Below are 19,918 nucleotides of genomic sequence, written 5' to 3'. Positions count from 1 at the left end.
AATGAACAAAATTCTTTTTTAGGTGAGAATTAAAGTCATCTTCTATGCAAATCGATCCAATTTTTCCATCAATGGTGTTTTTTTCAGATTGCAAAGTGTAAATAACATCTGTCATGTCGCTTCGGGGTTTTCACTTTGCGGGAGCGGATTTAGTAATTTTCAATTTCCTATAGATGTTAAATATGGAAAAATCTACCTAATTTACTTTGTGTTAATAACCATTTTACTTTGTTGACGCAAATCAAGGCAGGCGATTTAAAAAACGTTTTTTCTTTCTAGAACTTCTGTTTTGATTTTTGTACTTATGTTTATTTTTGAGGGCCCCCTAACCGTTGAGAATTTTTTCAATTTTCTCTTAATTTTCACTTAATTGTATTCTTTCGTCGAAGATAATTTTACTCTCCTTATTAAACAAATACGCGCTGCATAATTCTGTACAGAATTGTTCTTGTTTTTGCTTTTCAAAAATACACCATCTTTTGTTTGTTTGTGTATCAGTCTGCACGAGTAAAAGATAAAGATTGCATGAAAAGGCGGCTAAAGATTAACGAAAAATTTTTAAACACGTTTGTTTTGAAAAAACTGCTGCGCGTCGAAGGACAAACCTCGCCAACCTCCTTCCTCTCGAACCGCCCCAAGACAACTATCATTTAGAAATAAACGAGGAAAGGAAAAGTGCTCCGGAGGTAAGACGACCCATGTTCAAGCCATCATTCTGGCCTTTTACAAACGACTTGGTTTGCTTAGAAACACAACTGTGACAAGCTACTGTTGTAGCAAATCTGATCTATAATTCTATCACAGTTAGCAGAGAGAGTTTTTTTGTAAGCCGGCAAATATCAAAAGTGAAAACAGCGGTGTAGAAGGTTAGTTTGGAAGCTCCTGACCACTCACATCTTTTTTTTCTGCGACCACACGTGGTTACCAAATAAATGATTGGAAAGTTTAGATTGTTTAGAATAGTTCTGAATCTATAGAGATTAGCAGTGTAAGGTCAGAAAATTCATGACAATATGGTAAATCTTTGCAGTCGTTTTTTTCTTTAATTACTGCATTCTATTAACTACAATAATGGTACCCTGGTAAATGATATTGGAAGGATTGCCAGGCATGAGCTTAAAGATTATTTTACAAAGAATTTCTTCGGGCGAAAATCATGCGGTTAAATTTTAATATGTTTGTCTCTAAATTCGCGTAACTGGTTTGAATTTATTTATGACAAAGAAATGGTAAACTGCAGATCAGCGCAGACTACAAAGGCCACCGACCTGAAAAAACAATCAAGAGTTATTATATGCATTGTGTGATAAGATCTAAAAGTTTAACGGCACTCTAACTTCCTAGGAGTTATTGGAAATGCGCGTGAGATGACAATATCGTACAGTGCATCAATGAAACCGGAGCCGCCGAAACAAATAAGCAAAAAAGATGCAAAAGAAAAGAATAAAAAAACAATCACCCACACGCAATTTAAATTTGCGAGCTTTCAGCCGTTTTCATGAGTTAGTACTCCTACAACCCACTTGCAAGCTTTACGAATGCACTAAAAGCTTACTGATTTTAAAAAGTTAACCAACCCTGTAGTCCCATTCACATCACCGGTCAAAGAGGCTAAGATCTTTTTTCGTACTCGATATTTAATTGGCTGGATTACAAGGCACATCGAAGTATCTCGTCTTATTTCTGCCCTATGTTTTCGTATTGCATAAGTGACCCTCAGTAAGTAGATCATCCCCTACTTTATAGAATATGCTGCAAATCTGCGTAGAATTTACATAGTTCAACGGCCTAGCCTACCACGAATCTCCCACAACCCAGTTCAAGAGATTATAAACAGTTCATAATCCCTTGCTCAGTAATCTACCACCGTCCCGATTAGTACATCAGATCTTCGTATGATCCGAACTACTAATCGGAACGGTAGTATATTACACTCCTACAAGGAGCACTCAGCTCGGAGTTCTTTCTTGCGACAGTTGGATTCATCCTCTTCTGAATATCACACTACTAAAGGTGTCATTCTCTTGGCCGCCCCTACAGCCACTGTAATTTTTACCGTCACTTTTAAACACAATCAAGTAATGTTCACCATCAATTTCACTCACACTATGCTCTGCACCTTATCAGTGATGCCCCCACCCCCCGTATTTGGTATGTAAAAAAAAAGAAAGCCTGCCCTCAAAACAGTAAAAAAGAAAAAAACCCCTTGACTCTAAATCCAGTCCAGTCGCGAAATTGGGATTTGGGAACCCTTTCTCAATGAAAGGCTGTAAAATTATACCAACTGGAGCTACGCATTTATTGTTGGCTAAATCTATATTATTTACAGATAAAAAAAAATGTTCGATTTGTAGAGCACGTCTTCTCTCTTGTTTCCGTAAATAACTAATGTCACTGTGACAGTTTCTTCAAAGCATCATCGTTTTCTTTCCACACAGACACGAACAATCTCCAGTCTGTCTCTTTGAAAAATTATGGCGCGTGGAAGAGACAGTTCAGTAACTCAGACACCACCAGAACATTGAGGCTGTTTCCTAGCAGGCGATATTGTTGTTTGATCGACAAAGACGAAGGGAAACCTGATAAAGTAAACAAAAAAGTGAATGACAGTAAGTAAAGCTCCAAGTAACAATACCGCGACTTCAGTCCCTAAGGGATCGTAGATTCTAAAATGGAAGGCAGTTGGTTTTTGTATCATGTAAGTTAACCGATGACAAAAAATAGGCGTAAAATGTATTCGGGAACCTATTAAAACAAGAAAGAGAGAGAGATGGAAGCCAAACTAATAAGATACATAGCGAGCAATCAATAAGAAATGTTCTTGCAGGTATTCCGTCTAATAAATTATACTAGGATGAAGGCATGTAAATATAACGTTCCTTCGTTTCCTAAATCATTGACAATTTACTGCACTTTTTGTGAGTGCTTTGTGTTAGGTTTTGTATTCTGTTGTTGTCGCTGTTTTTTGGATGGGAAATAAAGACATAAGATGCGTGTGCCATCATGATTGAAAGTAAAAAACAAATGATTGATAATACTCACGAAACTCGAAGGGGAAGCCATGCAGATTTGCCACCTCACGTGGGGTAAAATACCTCAATTTCAATATTGACAAAAGCTCTGCTTTTTGTTTATCATCTGTAAGATCCTGGTATCTTCTGAAGATATCTGAGTCCTACGAAGGATAACAAATGTCTGTTACATTGATACAGTCTTTCGTGATAGGAAGACGGTAACTTGGTCTGGATGCACCATAAACACCGTACATACAGATCTTCGATCGCCAAAAGATGACTTAGCTCTGTGTGGGAAACTGCCAATTTTGAAAGCGTTCGAATTACGAAAGAAACGATAGTTTTGTGTGTAATGTGATAATTGAAACGTCTTTCTTTTCCAGCAAACTCCTGCGCTAAAAATGAGTATACAAGAAAAGTAAACAAAAAATCTTTGGACACGATTTTCGTGATAAACAAACATTAATTAACACCATTTAGTGTCTTCAGTTTCCCTTTGTCTCAGTCCTACATGAGGAAAAGTCAATTCTTCAAAATCTTAATCAAACAATTCCATTATGATTTATTCCAATAACCCCATACCAAAATATTGCATTTCATAAGCATATGATGCATGACCTAAAGCATCACGATGAGAAGAGGAGAAGGGCAACCTATGAGAGGGAACACCATATTGTATTGTATTTGAACAAATTCTGAGATTCAGTTCCAAGCGTTACCAAAGATTTTGTCCAAAATTGTGACCAAGTACTGTACTTGATTCGTGTGGGGCGATCGAAGTCACTGTTAAGGGTGAAATGTGTGGGTACAAAATAAATGTTTCGTTCTTTGCTTTATCCTCCCTCCTTTCAGTTTCTTTCTTTAAGTTAAAATAGGAGGAGAAAGAAGTAACAGATTAAAAAAATTTTTAAAAAGAAGAAAACTCACATCTATATTTGCCATTTTGAGCACTGAGCCAGTTCCTTCAGCATAATGTCCATAACTATGCACAGGAAAAAAAAAGGAGAAAAAATGAGATTAATCGCAGTTTCAGCGAAAAGACGATGCATGGGGCATTAAACACGACATTTAAACTAAACAAAATACTATGGCCACTCCAAGTATACTTAGCATTCGAACCAGTTTTTCCGTTCACCTTCAACCAGTTACATGATCTGATTGGCATGTAGAATGCATTCTGACTGTGTGTCGTAAAACCAGAACCAAAGTTATCACAACGCCCGCTTACAACAAAAATAAATACAACAAGGACCCAATAAAACTCAAAGTAAAGACAAGCAAACTCCCTGACGCGCGGAAAATGCTGGTTACCAAGCCGCTATTGGTTTATGAGTGGCACCGAGCTGATTGGTCGAAAAGAAAAAAGAGGTAAGTTTTCAAGACCAATCCAAGAGCTAAGTGAGGCAAACCTATGCATTCCCGGACTGCTAAAGAACAATTCAAGTTGATGGTCATGGTTACGTGCTGGCTTTCCTTGTCTCTTTGCTTTTTGTGCTTGCTTTGTTTATTTGTTCCTTATAAAGATCTGAAAGTCAAAGGAAAATCTTATAATTGTTGTGTTTAAAAATACTTACGCCTTTGTGAAGCAACAGGAACGCTCAGATTGAGGATTGACGATGTCTGTGAAAGTAAGATAATAAACAGTTACAGAGCGTGGACAAGGCAGTAATATTTGTAAGACTGACATGTTATGTTTCTAGAAATTCATGCAAACAATGCATTCATAAGAAAGAGAAGGATGAAGAAAGATGATGGATGTATTAAGTGGCAGCTTATATTTTGAAGCTGAAAAGCAGAATAATTTGCGGTGAACATTGACATCTTCCCATGTGAATAAAGGTTTCACCAATAAAGGTGTTTTTACGCATAGGCGGGAACCTTTAGTAATCGATTTATGAAGACTTTTTTTTATTGTAAGGTCATTAATTGATGAAAGATTCACTGAAAACTGGATGCATCTCTAACAAAACTATTCGGGCCAAACCGCTGATGCACTACGACCCATTAAACATCAGAGTTTGTCCCGGTCTCAATAGCATGAAAATCCTTGGAGTATACTGGTGTGACGGGAATTGATGCTTCTGGATTGCTTCGTTCAATTCCCTTGTTGAATGTCATGTTTGCTTGACCCAGCGAATTCAATAATACCGACCGTCGCCGTGCTTGCGATAAGTTCGCTGCAGGTGAGTGTAATAATTTTGAGACTAAATCCACGTTAACCCATGATTTGCGTCATGATTTGTTTTCCCTGTTCTGAAGAGAGTAGTAACAGAAGACTATGTCTAGCTGTAACATTAGGGACAGCCAGTTCTGGAAATGATTTCAGTTCTTTCTTTTCTTGAGCCCAGATTAAAGGCTAGATTAAGGTTGTAACTCCAGTTGCTGTTGTAACAGCTGTGCTGTTCTTCTACATACTGTAATCCGCCTGAATAAGATGCCAGTCAATCACAGGTAAGCCTGAATAATTCGTTGCAAGTTGCGCCGACAGTTTGCCGGCTACTATTTATATTTCTGAGTGGAGAGAGCCTCTGTGAGAAGAAACAAGAATTTGTACCTTTCCAAGAGCGAAACCCAGACTGCCCCGGCCAAGGCTCACTGCCGGACCTCTAGATTCGGATTCGAGCCCGTTGGCAAATGGGTATCCCACAGAATTTCAAAAACCGCTTTAACTAATCTTCAGTCATAACAGGACGACGTTTTACTAAAGGATAAGCTTTGTCTCAATGTGTCATGCTCTTACCTAAAAGGAGTGCAAATTTACACAGAACCTTCTCCGGTAGAAGAAACTCTTCGAAGTAATTATCATCTTTACCATTCTCTAGGTAGTCACAGATTCGTCGACAACTTTTCAGCTCGTAAACCTGACTACTTGAGTCCATTGCAGGTACTTCTGAACATCGTTCATTTCTTGTCCTAAAGCATTTCGAGCAGGCGGGGTTATGATGTGATCTTTGATTCATTTCAACAGTGCACTCTGTCGCAGATGACTGCTCGTGATCATCCACATCTACTTCATACCCTGTTGACATCGGGTCATTTCCACAACCACTGCATTGACAGTGACATCGATTTTCGGCATGGAGATACATGTCTGGAAAGCTCTCCATAATCTGTCGAAGATAAAAGCGCAAATCTAGTCTTAATTGTTAACTTTCCACAAAAAGAAAAGTTACCAACTGTCAACTAATGTGTCTCTAGTAGACATAGTGGCTGTGTAGGAGTGTAGTGAATGAGTTAAAATAGAGGCTATCGAGAAACATAAACAGCTTGTAGAAAGAACCGAATCGTAACGTGAGACCTGTGTGCTTTGAGCTCCGTAACATAACCAGAGGTGGGTCTGTTCAAAGATTTTAGTCAAATCTTGTTGTAAATATACCGTATGTTGCTTTAATGTGAAAAACTAACGTTCTAATATCAATTTTAGTATTCTAGAAAATGTCGCCATGGTGGTTAAAGCCCACATAAGTAGTTTGCAATCTGTTTACCTCATTACGTGTTGGGAAGCAAAATCGAAGGGGTCTCCTCTTTGCCAAAAGATAGTACCTTAGACGAGAGTTGGGGATTCCGAACTGCAAATGTAACAGTGCAACAATGTTATTAGATGTACACTAAAAATACTTTACAGTACTTTAATCCTTCAACTCCTACAAGTGACCAACATGTAACCTCTCCCTTTAATATCTGTATATTATCCAGCAAACAGGTAATGGGAATACTTAAACTTATCAGGCAGAAGTTGTTATCATGATCTAACACCAATTTCTCATAACCAATTTACAGGAAAATGTGTTCGTAACCAGAGGGGAGAATAAAAAAGGTTACACTTAGATGGCTCAGGTCGGGTCAGGGACTGGGGACTAAGGAGAAAGACAGGAGAATCGTGGAATACTAAAACATCCTGAGATAACTTTTTGCGTTGCATTTTTAATGAGTTTGACATTTTTACACCCTCGTTATGGTACAAAAATAGCTTAAATATGATTTGAAAAGACTGTCAGTAATTGAATACGCCAAAAACTTTGGTCGGACCTGATACAGAACTGAGCAAAAGTTGCAAAAGTAATGCAAACGATTGTTTAGTTCACAAACCCCTTCAGGCGGCTGACATGTCAGCTGATAATGTTCGCAGCTGAGAGATTGTCTGAAAAATGAATATTTGGCCAAGAAGCAAAGATTCGAGGGCAAATGTGAAATTTTGAGGACAATCTCTAAACAAACGAAATTATCAGCCGACGTACCAGCGAGCCAGAAGGGGTTTTATTTATCTTTTAACCCTGCCATTATTTTTCGTATCGCACGTTGACAGCAAAATTTTATAAAATTTGTTGTACTTTCCCGCGTAGCATTTGACATCAGCTTTTTAATGTCACTACCAAAATAAGTTCGTTTTTTCTGCAATGTAAAGTAATATAGATGAAAAAGTAAAACTCTTGCGCTGGCTTTCTTCTTTTCGACAGAAATAATCGAAGGGCAAACATCGACCTAAATGGCGATTGTTAACTTAAAGTCATAACTTCCCAGTGATTTTGTACCACGTGACAAAAGTTGCCAATTTCCGAAGACATTATTCATTCTTTTGGCATAAAACAATGTATACACTACCTGAACTGGAGACAATAAGAATTCCTATGGGAAAAAAAAGGATGATATGTTGGCTGATATGATAATTACATGTTACCTGAGTATGCTCAAATATTAGAATTGTTTACCAAATTATTCAGCCTATGAAAAATAATCTAGATAGGTAGTGGACTTGACTTTAGCAAATCCTTTAACTCCTATGAGTTACCAAGACAGAATTTCTCCTCACAATATCGATACAATATAAATCAGACAAGTGATGGGAATACATGAGAAAGAAAAGAGGTTCTGTAAATTATATTTTGGACTGGCAAAATGAAGTTAGTAAGTATTTATTATATGCATACTTCTGAGCTCAAATAGAGGGCAAATATTTAACTTTGAAAAAACTTTGCATTTAGCTTGCTGTACAGTGACATATGGGCTGCTATTATAGCCCACTTACTTCCTAAAAGACAATAGAAAAGACCATAAGTGAGTTGAACAGGCTTCCTTTAAGCCCACTAGCTATTTCATATGCCTTTTTCTTTTTACTTTAAACTTAAAGATTTTTCTTCTGTTAATTTGAGACCTGGTAGGACTAGGAACTTATTTTTGTTTCAAAATAGGTTTGCCAACATCTATAATTGTAGATGTATTAATACTCGACTAGTTAATTTACCATTATACAAAATAAGAATGCCTGTATGTACCTGATAATTATAACCACAAGTGTTTAGTGTTTCAAGAAAATACTCTCTGAAGAAAAAAAAAATAGTATGCCACAATAAACAACCATATCAAACAAAATAAACCACAATGCTTCCATACATATAGGGGAAAAAGTGTAACTGAATGGTTAGGGCACTGGTCTTGTAATTTGGTGTTCAAGCCCTCCATCCTGCTACTCACTGGACTTGTTCTTGGTTGCTACAAATTCAACTCCTTGGCTGTAGTTTGTATATAGCCAACTGGTCAGTTGGGATATTTAAAACATTATCATCATGTTTATTTACAACGTTTATGTCAATTTGTTTGTATTGGCCCTGCAAAGCCCCATTGGAGGTGTAGTCAATTAATGTTATTATAATTATCATCATTAGTACTAGTGCTTAAAGTATACTAATAATTATCATTAATTTTAGAGTAATCTTTTATTTGCTCTAGTCTAAGAAAGCTGATAAACGGCACATCTCGATTTAAATTTTTCATTTTTTAAAATTTTCTCTCATATACATGTTAACACCATAGACATATAACTTAATTTGATCATTCATTAGCTCAAAGGAAAAAGGCATTCAAAATTACCTAGTAATTACCTCGTATCTGAAGTTTCAAATCCTTTTACATTTTCCATTAGGATGTAGTCTGGCACTTTTGATAGTCTATCATTGAAAAAAAAATATAGTTACACAGTAGCCAGGCTACACTGAACATGCAGGCACTAACAATTTTGGAGGATAGCTCTGTGTAATGACCTATATCACACCAACAAATTTCTTTTGGCAATTTTGTGTCACTGATTTTAAATCAAATAATCTTATTAAGCATACACATAACAACTATATGAACTTACTGAGGTAGGAGTTCAAGAATGTGAAGAAAACTTCTTGATCTTGGATCACTGGATGCACCTTGAAGACCAACCCTAAAAGTTAAGAAAGCACCTCATGAATATTTCAGAAATAAAATACATTGTTTATCAGATCCCCCTAATCCCTTATCTACCAGAAAAGATCAAGTTGTGTATCATGGAAAGAAACCACATATTTATTACAAAAAGAACTGCATAAATACTAATGAAATATTAAATCCTTGCTGCTAATAAACCTGAAAATTAACACATCCCATATCTGAACAGTTTGGCATTTTGAGTGTCGATTTTTAGGATTATATGGTTGAAACTCCAGATTCTCTTGTATGTCCATGTATGGTACATTTGCATTAATGTACAGTACACATACCTTGTAAATGGCTGACAAGGGGGTGACATCAGGAAAACATCAGCAGATAAACGATCCAGCTCCCTGACTGTAATGCCCTTAAAAAAAATTAACGATACACAGAATCTACTGTTCTTCTGTGAGGTACATAGATCAATTACAATGTAATTATGGAGAGAAAATTCCTGAACTTAGTTTAGTTTCCAAAGTAAACATTCAACTGCAAATCCCTCATGCTTGACCTATAAATTAAGATTACCACCTGACAGATAATTTTCCATTCTCCTTTATCTTTTGAAGAGGGAAATGAAGACACCTACATGTGGTATTTTAAAGACAAGTTTATCATCATCTTTAAGACATCAGATAATCAGGAAAAGTCAGATATAAAATGAGGAACTTCATTAATCTAATCACCCCAGCAATTTAAAAACTTACTAAAAATTATGAATTAAAGCAATCTATTGCTTTTGTACACAGTGCAGGCCTATTCTTTTCTGAGTATCTAAAATTTGAGTGGAGTACACATCACTACTTTGGATATACAGTACTGCTTGCATGTACTGCAGTATTATACGCACTTGATGCACCTGGGGGTACTGCAGTACATGTAAACTGTACTGCATAAGCCTGGCATTTCAAAGATCTTAAACTCAAATCCACTGTCTTGGATATTTGATCTCTAAAGATTGATTTTTCTCCTTTGGAAACAAAAACCATAAGAAACTGATCAGTTAGAGTTTCAGATGTCTGAAATAAAGTATCTTCATTCATCCTATCTAACTCCTTTGATTTTCTGGTGCTAATACACCTTGAGATCAATGTACCAATCCCGCAATACTAGAAATGTATCACTCTACAGGTTACTTCTTGTGATTCATTGCAAAAATTTATCTAAAACATTGATTGGCTGAAATTTCTGTCCACTTCCTCTGGCACTTTCCAGGCATACAGAACATTTTACCACTTGTTATAAAATCATGCACACTAACCTCTATATTCTTTTGCAGCAGTTTTGTGTCAGCAAAGTTTAATTGGTACACTTGATTTGCTGTGGTGTTGATCTCTAAGGCTGCACTTACTTCACCAGCAAACCCACATCCTGCAGGCATGAAAACAGGAACATTAAAGTTGTATTAGAGTGGAGATAGAACAACATGTAGCAGTCACTTAGTGTATTTTAGCTCACCTGTAGAAAAAATTGTAATTACAAATAAAAGGTAACAGCACAAAAACCCTGGTCTGAAAGTCACATCTCAAAGAGATGTAAACAGAGAAAGGAAGCAAAAGAAGCTTATCAGATATTCCAAGTGGTTTGAGAGAAAATTCTCTGAACAATTTCCACGAAATGTTTTCCTAGTGTCCTATGCCTGAACGTCACCAGATTTACTTGAGTGTAGATTTTGTAATTTATTTTATACTTTAAGCATCAAACGATTGCGATTAAAACTGGTCATGATTACAATTGGACACTTGAAAAATATCTTGTCAACATCTGATGATTCTTGCTTGAGATTCATTCATTTTAATACACACAAGTATAAATCTTGAGTTTCTTCTTCCTTCTTCTCAATCTCTAAACGAATTGCGGTGATTTCGCTAACGAGTGATTTGCCAACGTCACGTTCGCCAACGTCTTTGGTCGCTTCGCCAACGTGATGAGTCGCTTCGCCAACGTCCTACTGGTCACTTCGCCAATGCCAAATATCTAGTAATAACTTAGTAAACCTTATAGAAGAACTTAAGGAAAAGGTTGCACACACGCGACTTTATTGCTCTAAGTTAAATTCAGCAACATACAGCGCCGGTGACGCGTGGCGTGCCGTGCATTTATGTGGGCCCACTGTGTTTTAAGTTGCGCGTACAAGAGAAGGAAACTAAGTCTGAACAAAATAACGGAAGGAAACTAAGTTCGAACGGGGAAATCAAGTCAGCTCAGTCAAGTAAATAACACACAGAAGCAAGAAGAAGTAATGGTAAATTTTTATTTCGAGTAAACTAATACATTGGCGAAGTGACCAGTAGGACGTTGGCGAAGCGACTTTTCGGTTTGGCGAAGCGACCTAAGACGTTGGCGAACGTGACGTTGGCGAAATCACTCGTTGGCGAAATCACCAGATACCCTCTAAACACTTCTGCAGTTGTCAAGTTAACGTTTGATCAAGATGTTGTGAACGCTTTCATTTCGTCAACCATTGGAGGAAGACAGAGGAACTGACTGACTGGCAGCGTGATGCGAGATGAAAACTACTGTGCCTGCAAATGTAAGAACCATTTTTGCCAAAGCATGTTCATCTGAGCCAACAAAAAGAGAAGTGACGATTCTGTTTTGATCAATTTTCTTAGAAGACGACATGAAAGGTGAGAGTTTCGAAATCACCTTAATTGATGGTGAGAACAGATTCAATAGTCTTTTTAACATTACCGCTTTCTCCGAAATGTGTTACCTTTCAAAGCAAAGTGCATTCCACCGATTCCACTGTAAAACTCGACAACTCGAAGAGATTCGTCCGCCATTTTGATTTAATGTAACCAGGCCTTACGTGCAGTTATGTATATGTCACGTAAACAACACAAGGTGTCCCCTCAAAACCTCACACTGACGGTGTTTGCGCCATTTTCTGTCAGTTCTTGGGATTAAGATAGATTAGATCCGATTCACCTACACATAGGGCATGGGAGACGAGTTTTAAGCCACTGAAATTAGGCACGTGCTTAAATCAAAAGCTCGCGAACTTCGAGGGCTTCTCTCGCTGGGTTCACCAAATTAATTAACAAGGCGTTTTTGATCAAAACACGGCCGAGCGAAGGGTCTCGGGCGATATCTCTTTTACGCAGGCGCAAATTAAAAATGTACCGCCAGAATCAAAAAGAGGAACAAATTTCCTTTGTTTTGATATGTAAAGTGTCGAACAAAAAGCAGATTTACCCTCGTCAAATGGCGTTTCAAAACAGCTGTATCTCCCTCCTTTTGATTTTTTCCTGTTTTGTAAGCGTGAAAGCAGTAGGAGAGGGATCGGGAAACTCAGGAAGCGCTTCGGGAATTATTCTGCCATCGTTTACTTACAAGATAAACAAGTAAGATTTGTGAAGTTCGTTGAAGTACGAAGTCTAAATAAATGCCTTTTTTAAGCTTGTTTGCTGGATTTTTCGTAAACATCCCTGATTAGTTTTTCGTTTCAGCTTACTAATCTATACTATTTCAAAGCAATGTAAAGACGAAGACGGAGAACCATGAGTCGGTCCTTTCGACAATCGTAAACAAAGTGTTTGAGCAATCAGGTATACGAGGTGTAATAATCAATAGCCGCACATTAGAAGTCTTCAGAAAGAAAGTATTCTGTCTTCAGAAGGCTGTCAAGAAAGCTAGTGATCGTGGCGGAAAGCAATTAAATGCGCTTCTTAGCAAGTTGGAAACGGGCCCTCGGTATCGATTTAATATCATATCGATCTCAGTATCATACAGTTTTGTATCATTCCTCCGTGGATTCGCCTTTCTAACGAGGGTTTATGTTGAGTATTCATTGCAAAATCGCTTTGTTTTTTTCTTTCTTTGGCTTGTCCGCCATTTTGAAAATTCGTAACGGAGAGCATGCGCATTACGTGGGGTTAGTGGTTGCGTACACCTGGAACCGAGAAAAACAAATGTTCGTCGCACTAGGGAAAGAGTTTGATAAGTATCAGTTTATTATTGTCGTTATACCGGAAAATGGTCTACACGCGATTTTGTCTCTTCAGTTGCTCAAAGGTGACTAGTTGTTTTAGTATAAACAATGACACAAAAAACGATTTTAACTCATTGATACTAACAACGATGACAATATTTATTTTTAGGCGCAAATCCCGCACAAGTTATAGGAGATGAATAGCAAAGGATATAATTATATTTAGAATTTGAGTAGCCAATCAGAGCGCGCCTTCGACGCTATCCATTGTTTCATAGGTACTAATTTAACGTAAAATAAAACTGATGTATATTGTTTTAAATGCCGTGGCCAATATTGTTTGAGGCTACGTTAAATTACTCCAACCAATTGTCTGGTTCACTTTCGATGTCCATGACCTCTTCAACCTATGGAGAGGCACGAGATAATTAAAAAGATAGATAATCAAAGATTTGTCTAGAGCTGTGTCTCATGTTTATCACATATCGGCACCTTAATTAAGAGCAAGTCTAGGAGTTTGCATAGTCAATCAGAGCGTGCCTTCGAAACTATCCTCTGTTTTAGTATATACCAAATAAAGATAACCATCAGAGGATAGCCACGACAGTCAGGCACTCTGACAGTTGAGCTAGCCAGAAGACGCATCCGAATCTCCAATCCCTAAGTCATTTACTAAATACACGTAATCTACGGTCACAAATACCTTGCGTCCCATTCCACCAATACCAGATCATGTTGATGAGAAACGAAAAGCTCTTGAACAGCAAAAACTCTAATAAAGAATCAGGTGAAACTATGGAAAAGGAGGAAATTTAGAAATGTCTATAAAATGTTGGTTTCATTATAATTAACATTACATTCGGACCTCTGAAAGTCATAAGGGTTGAGTGGTTTTTTTCTCTCAGAGAGAGAATATTGGCCGTGTATGGAGAAGTGACTAACCGATCATTATCTTTCGCCTTGGAGGTGGTGTGGGTTGGAAATTGGAGGATTTTGGTTGTGTCACGATAAAAATTCAGCTGACTCCCCCATAAGACTCTGCAATATTCTGATGATCTCCCACTTCGTTGTCAGTTAATTGGCCATCAATTTATTATAGTTCCCCTGCTTCCCCCCCCCCCCCTCCCTTTATACTCTGTTGGCGACCATTGATCCCCCATTTCCGTTCGCCCTAAAAACCGCGTGATCCCGCAAAATCCACCCCTCTTCCCCCCTACCAGGCGATAAAAACATTCACTGGTCCCTAATTTTTTCGGCATCTCACTTAGGATTGTCTCGAAATGCCAACTATATCCTTTTTTGTTTCCCATGACCGTGAAGGCTTATTATCAGGCACAAAGCCTAAAAATCACTCGCGGAGCCAGCAAGCCGCCAAATAAAAAGGTGAAATGATCGCTCCTTGCGGTTATTTTTCCGGCGCAGCTCATGCAATTTCTAAAGAAAAATTCAAGTTATGAAAATGAAATAATGAATATCAAGAGCCTACCCTGCTAATATGACCTACAAAATCCAACAAAACGTTCCGTTATTTCCAAAATTGTGAGTCATGGGTAGGATAGGACTACCAAGATCATTTTATCATTTCGCTAGCTTTTACATATTAGACTGTTCACCGTTTGCAGTTTAAAGACGGATTTTAAAGGCTCTGTGTTCGGTTCCCACTACTGTAGCCTGTATTATTAATTCGAGTCAATAATGCAATCTAATTGTTACTTAAGATGACTAGAACTTACCACATGCAATTTGGACTATGTTTGGACCCTCCTCTACCTTTGTACTCTCACCACACCGGTTTGTGGCAGTTACTTGGAATTCATACATTTTCCCGCTTTCTAAACCAAAGACTTCATGTTGAAGAACGCCTCGACCAGTTGCCTCTTCTTCCCAGACAGAACGTGAACCATCTTCATTGACTTCTCTTTTATAGACTGTGTACTCTTTTATTGCTGCTCCATTGTCTTTAGGTGCTGTCCACTTCAACGTCACCCTGTCCTCAGTTATTTCACGTGGAGCTCTTACACTATGTACTTGATAGGGAGCACCTGCAGGAAGGATCCTAGCGATTAAAATCAACCTTTTTGGATACAAGTAGTTTCTTTTGACACTCAGGAATTTTATAGCTATTATGTTAGGGACTTATTCGCCTGGTCGAGAGGTCTGAGTTCGTGACCTGGTCGGGTCATCTGTATATTCTAATTTCATTTCGTTTAGTTGTTTTTATTTAGTTGTATTTTACAGCCACGTTTGAGAACCTTACCCAACACTTTCACTCTGATTGTCGCTTTCCCCCCTCTTGGGCTCTCACCACATCGGTTTTTGGCGGTTATTTGGAATTCGTGCAATTTTCCGATTTCTAAACCAACGACTTCATGCTGAAGAATGTCTAGACCAGTTCGCTTTCCTTCCCAGTCGGAACGTGAACCATCTTCATTGACTTCTCTTCTATAGACTGTATACTCTGTTATCACTGCTCCATTGTCTTTAGGTGCTGTCCACTTCAACGTCACCCTGTCCTCAGTTATTTCAAATGGAACTGCTTCAATATGTACTTGATTGGGAGCACCTGCAGGAAGGACACTAGCGATTAAAATCATCCTTTTTGGATGCGAGTGGTTTCTTTTGACACTCGGGAATCATGGTTGTTATGTTAGGAACTTGTTTGCCCGGTCGAGAGGTCTTGGTTCGAGACATGGCTGGGTCAATGTGTTGTGTTCTTGGGCAAAACACTTCACTCTCACGATGCCCCTCTCCACCCTGAAGTATAAATGTTTGCTAGCTAATTGTAACTGTCACTGAAGAAAGCCTGATGAAATTCTGGGGCTGTAACTCTGCGATGGACTGGCAGCTCACCTAGGGGGGAGTAGTAATACTCCTAGTCGCTTCATGTTAAGGGAACCGGGATAAACTCCGGCTGAATGGGCCAATCCGGGGGGGAGTTTCGAGGTCTAGACTTCTTTGTCTATTCCTTAATGTCTAAAGGACTCCTCGTATTACCTCTTTATTTGATATAATGACCATGACCATAATTCGTATTGTGATTTTTTGGTGTTCAAATTGAAAATTTGTCCCGACAAGAAATGATCGGGGCGAAACGTTAAGATAGCTTCTTTTAAAGGTTATTGCAATGACGCCATGCTAACATGAAACCTTAATGATTGTCGGAGTATAATCTAAGTTATTTTAAGGAAGCATAATTATTAAGGATTTCAATACAAGTGATATCGTAATGGAAGAGGGGGGGGAGGGGGTTGGGAGTTTCCGTGTATCCACTATAATCTAGAGCTTTATTATCACAGCTTTATGTCTGACGATAAAGGTAACTTGTCCTTTGTGGGCAGAAAGAAAGAATCATATACGTCATTTGTGGCTCTCCCTGAGTCATTATTTTCGGAGGAAAAGGAAAGGGAGACAATTGTTTCTAAAGCTTCTTACCACGAATAGGAAGTGAGGCGCTCTCGAAGAAAATTGGGTAGTAAGTGTTCTCTTCCTTACCAACCACTCCAACCACAAAGGTTTTATCCGTCTTATCAGAATATAGCACCGGTGAACCAAGAAAGTTTTTTCTGTCGAGGTCACGCCCAATGGAGTACTTCCTCGTGTTGTTTTTGTACGACCAATCAATAGATTGTGCTCGTTTTCCATCATCACTGAGAAAATATGAGTAAACCTTCTCTTTCTTTGTACTGTCTGCACTCAAAAGGAAATGCGAACACAAAACTTGGTCATCTGGGAGAAGGAGAAAACTACGCTTGTCATCGCACAGAATATCTAGGGCTTTCGGGCGATGTTTGCCGACATGCTTTGGATTATTCGAACAATAGCGATCTAAGATAAATTCGTGCTCATTGTCTGCTCCTGCGTCTTCAGGGCTGGCAACATCTCTACACGTGAGCACATAATATTTCCCCTCACATTCTACTGCACATCCAATCCCCTTTCTTTCGCTATTTCCAGTTCCCACCATAAACAACGCCTTCCTCTCTGGGGGTTGCAACAGATCGTCAAATATTCCCATGTCACAGATTCTACTGATTTTTTCCAGGCTGAAAGAGAGTGTTTCAGTTTATGAGTAAAAGTAAAAAAAACCTCCTCCTGATGATTCTAACCCTAAACCCGAGGCTAGCAGCGAGCGCACATCGTTGTCCTATACCTTAGAAAATTTGTGAGCACATCAAGCCGTTACAACACATCCGTCTTCGTCCGTCGATGATACAAGAATCTATATTTTAGTATGCGCGACAAGCTGTAATGCGGTATCAAGTTGAGAAATTATATCTCAGCAAGTGAATGGGGGGCCAGGTGAGGCACTGTGCATGTGCAATCGCATGAGTAACTCGCAAATCAATAATTCGTCAGCCAACCAAACAGCAATTACTGATAACAATAGGCACCATGAAATAAAAAAATTACACAATTTGTGGAGTGAATATCGCTGGTATTCTTATCATACCCATCATTTATCTCAGAAGACTTCTGTCTTTAATCAGACTCAGAATCCCTGCGTATATTCAGTAAAAATTGGGTGATAAAGTTCGGTCTTTTCTTGGATTATCATGCTACTGGCCACCATATAAAATCGTCTATTATCTTCTGAGTTACGCTGATAGGCCAAGCGACATGTATGATGGTAGGGATCAACTGAAAGGGATAAACCAATCATTTTCTCCCGTGCCTTATCGTCGGTTTACATCAATTTGGGATTTTTAGGGCCAGCGTTTAATACTTAATTTTCCAGGAATTCATTTCAACCAAGGAAATGTATACACGATATAAGCTTAATTTGAAGTTTTATTACTATGTGCTATGGGAAAGAAGCAAACTACGAAAGCTTTCGTTTTTTGCGCTATAAAATTATCTTTTGTCAGTGACATCCAGTGCCTAACCTGAAGTTTGAAAATGTATTTATAAGCCTTGAATACATCATAATTCATCATTGTTTTACCTTCCTCAGAACAATTCTTTAACTCGCGAGAGATAAGTATAGGAAATCGTATGAACGCGAGTGCATTTTGTGATTTATGGGCACGAGTGATGTTTTGAAAGTTCTCAAAATGAGAACTTTCAAAACATCAGGTTCATACGATTTTTTATTTATTATATTCTCGACAAAATTACTCCATCGCGCTACTCTGCACGCCTTACGTACTACAAAAAAACACTTCAATGGGTTCCAAAATGCTCACATGTTTTATTTGAACCAATCAAAAATGTAATGTTGTGACAGGTAAATCAAGCGTGAAGTTCTTGAAAGTTTCTCAGAAAATATTACAAGCCGAACTCAAAAGCTAAATTTCAGTTATTAAAAGCGCGTTGTTCGTGCTCGTATTCTTCCATTTTTGGGTTTACTTTTCGTTGAGTCGCCCATGTTTGCCAGACATTTAACCAGGTCTGTGTAGCTTTCAACGTGTTTTTGTTTTTCGCATTTTCTTTAAGTTGCTCAACGATGTTTTGGTTTGACAAAGCAAACCGGCTGTCAGCCATTTTTTTATAATTTGGTGTTCAAATTTGGCCCTTCCCCGGTGTTTCCATGGCAACTTCTCCGTATTGCACTCTATAACCTCTATTGCACTCTATAACCTATTTATGCATTCATCATTGACCAATCAGAAACGCGATATTTTGTTGAGTATATAATAAATAAAGTTATGGCTTGCAAAAAGATGATAGTCTGTATCGCAAAAATATCAAGGGGTTGCATCTACCCGATTGGGCCGAGTAACTAGACCTAGACCTACGTAGTGCGGCAGACGAAAATTGCGAAGAAACGTTTCTCAATGCATTCAACCATTAAGCTAATTGTTTTCTTGGCTTTGTCGAGTTTTAGACATAACTCATTTTTAAACCGGAGAGTGGAGAATGTGAGAAAAACAATGATTCACTTCTTCAATCCTAAATTCGAGAATGTCGTCACATTTCTCCCGTGTAACCACCGAAAGTTAACGCCAAAACGCAATATATATTTCCTGAGCCCAGCGTTCTCTACTCAAATTTGCATAAATATTTCCGTCTTAGCTAAATAATTGTTTCGACACTTTAGAGTGCGGATTTACGCCTGCTCGTTTGCCACATGTATTAATCATTTCTAAACTCAAAAGCACACCCAGGAAAACTCACAGTGCACTAATTTCCACTCAGTTTGCTCACGAAACTTTTCTAGATGCTGCTTGATTCATGGCTACCACGGCCGTTTAACAGTATGGTTGACCAATATCGAGACGCAATATGAAGTATTCCTGTTACTTTCTAGATCGAATTTGAACCATTTCTTGCATTTCAGTTTAGTTGAGATAAACTTACATAGAATATACCTAGTATATTAATATATTAAACAATATTTGAGGATAATTCCACCCAAATACCATTACTGATCAGTATTGCATCGACAGATAAGCTGATCTTTATCATAGTGGTATTTATAAACAAATCTGGATACAGTCGACATTTATCCGCCTTTAAGTAAGCAGCGTTGATACTGTGCTCAGATCAAACGAACGATGTTTTAAAAACTTACCCAAAGAGCTGGGAGAACCACTGTACAAAATGCAGTATTTCCAAAGTTAATGAAAATGAACGAGAAACTTGACAAAGTCAGTGCATCAATGTATTGATATCGACGAGACTAAACAGGACATTTAAATCACTCATTCATTTAAATGTTCCGCAACTTAGACACCTCCTAAGGCGTGATGCGTTAGCTCTCACGCACTGAACTACGTGTAGCCACTCATGCAATGTA

General features: G+C 38.2%; 2 protein-coding genes across 3 annotated transcripts; both read right to left on the bottom strand.

Moving 5' to 3' along the window:
- Nucleotides 1-2,275: 2,275 nt before the first annotated feature.
- LOC113684145 (tRNA (cytosine(38)-C(5))-methyltransferase) lies at nucleotides 2,276-12,269 on the bottom strand. 2 transcript variants are annotated; one of them, XR_016185075.1, is made up of 13 exons: nucleotides 11,965-12,269; nucleotides 10,510-10,619; nucleotides 9,539-9,615; nucleotides 9,151-9,222; nucleotides 8,894-8,959; nucleotides 8,288-8,333; nucleotides 7,617-7,640; nucleotides 6,500-6,583; nucleotides 5,755-6,124; nucleotides 4,589-5,439; nucleotides 3,942-3,996; nucleotides 3,043-3,175; nucleotides 2,276-2,579 (listed from the first exon to the last, which is right to left on the bottom strand). XR_016185075.1 is itself a non-coding variant. In XM_027201487.2 (13 exons), the coding sequence occupies exons 1-13, from the start codon at nucleotides 12,032-12,034 to the stop codon at nucleotides 2,473-2,475; spliced, it is 1,260 nt and encodes a 419-aa protein (XP_027057288.2). In that variant the 5' UTR covers nucleotides 12,035-12,269; the 3' UTR covers nucleotides 2,276-2,472. The 2 variants fall into 2 exon arrangements, 1 of the variants encoding a protein (XP_027057288.2); XM_027201487.2 differs by having other exon boundaries at nucleotides 4,589-4,634.
- A 917-nt stretch (nucleotides 12,270-13,186) lies between these two features.
- Nucleotides 13,187-19,905, bottom strand: LOC149048831 (fibronectin type-III domain-containing protein 3a-like). The gene is made up of 6 exons (XM_089200881.1): nucleotides 19,694-19,905; nucleotides 16,615-17,225; nucleotides 15,440-15,745; nucleotides 14,916-15,224; nucleotides 13,886-13,975; nucleotides 13,187-13,589 (listed from the first exon to the last, which is right to left on the bottom strand). The coding sequence occupies exons 2-6, from the start codon at nucleotides 17,195-17,197 to the stop codon at nucleotides 13,585-13,587; spliced, it is 1,293 nt and encodes a 430-aa protein (XP_089057007.1). The 5' UTR covers nucleotides 17,198-17,225; nucleotides 19,694-19,905; the 3' UTR covers nucleotides 13,187-13,584.
- Nucleotides 19,906-19,918: the final 13 nt, after the last annotated feature.

This window comes from Pocillopora damicornis, chromosome 3, assembly GCF_964200805.1.
Source record: "Pocillopora damicornis chromosome 3, jaPocDami1.2, whole genome shotgun sequence".
Lineage (NCBI taxonomy): Eukaryota > Metazoa > Cnidaria > Anthozoa > Scleractinia > Pocilloporidae > Pocillopora > Pocillopora damicornis.
Note: the sequence above shows the minus strand (reverse complement) of the source record. Positions and strands in the feature narration are given on the sequence as shown.

Excerpts from the sequence above, each read along its gene's own strand:
- LOC113684145 (XM_027201487.2), bottom strand. The coding sequence starts at position 12,034 with ATGGCGGACGAATCTCTTCGAGTTGTCGAGTTTTACAGTGGAATCGGT. Across the intron at positions 8,960-9,150 it reads ATTCTTGAACTCCTACCTCA|ACTATCAAAAGTGCCAGACT; the intron begins GTAAGTTCATAT and ends TTTCAATGATAG. Across the intron at positions 6,584-7,616 it reads TCTTATTGTCTCCAGTTCAG|TTCGGAATCCCCAACTCTCG; the intron begins GTAGTGTATACA and ends TTACATTTGCAG.
- LOC149048831 (XM_089200881.1), bottom strand. The coding sequence starts at position 17,197 with ATGGGAATATTTGACGATCTGTTGCAACCCCCAGAGAGGAAGGCGTTG. Across the intron at positions 15,225-15,439 it reads AATCAGAGTGAAAGTGTTGG|GTGCTCCCTATCAAGTACAT; the intron begins GTAAGGTTCTCA and ends TCCTTCCTGCAG. Across the intron at positions 13,976-14,915 it reads CATAGTCCAAATTGCATGTG|TTTCACCTGATTCTTTATTA; the intron begins GTAAGTTCTAGT and ends CCTTTTCCATAG.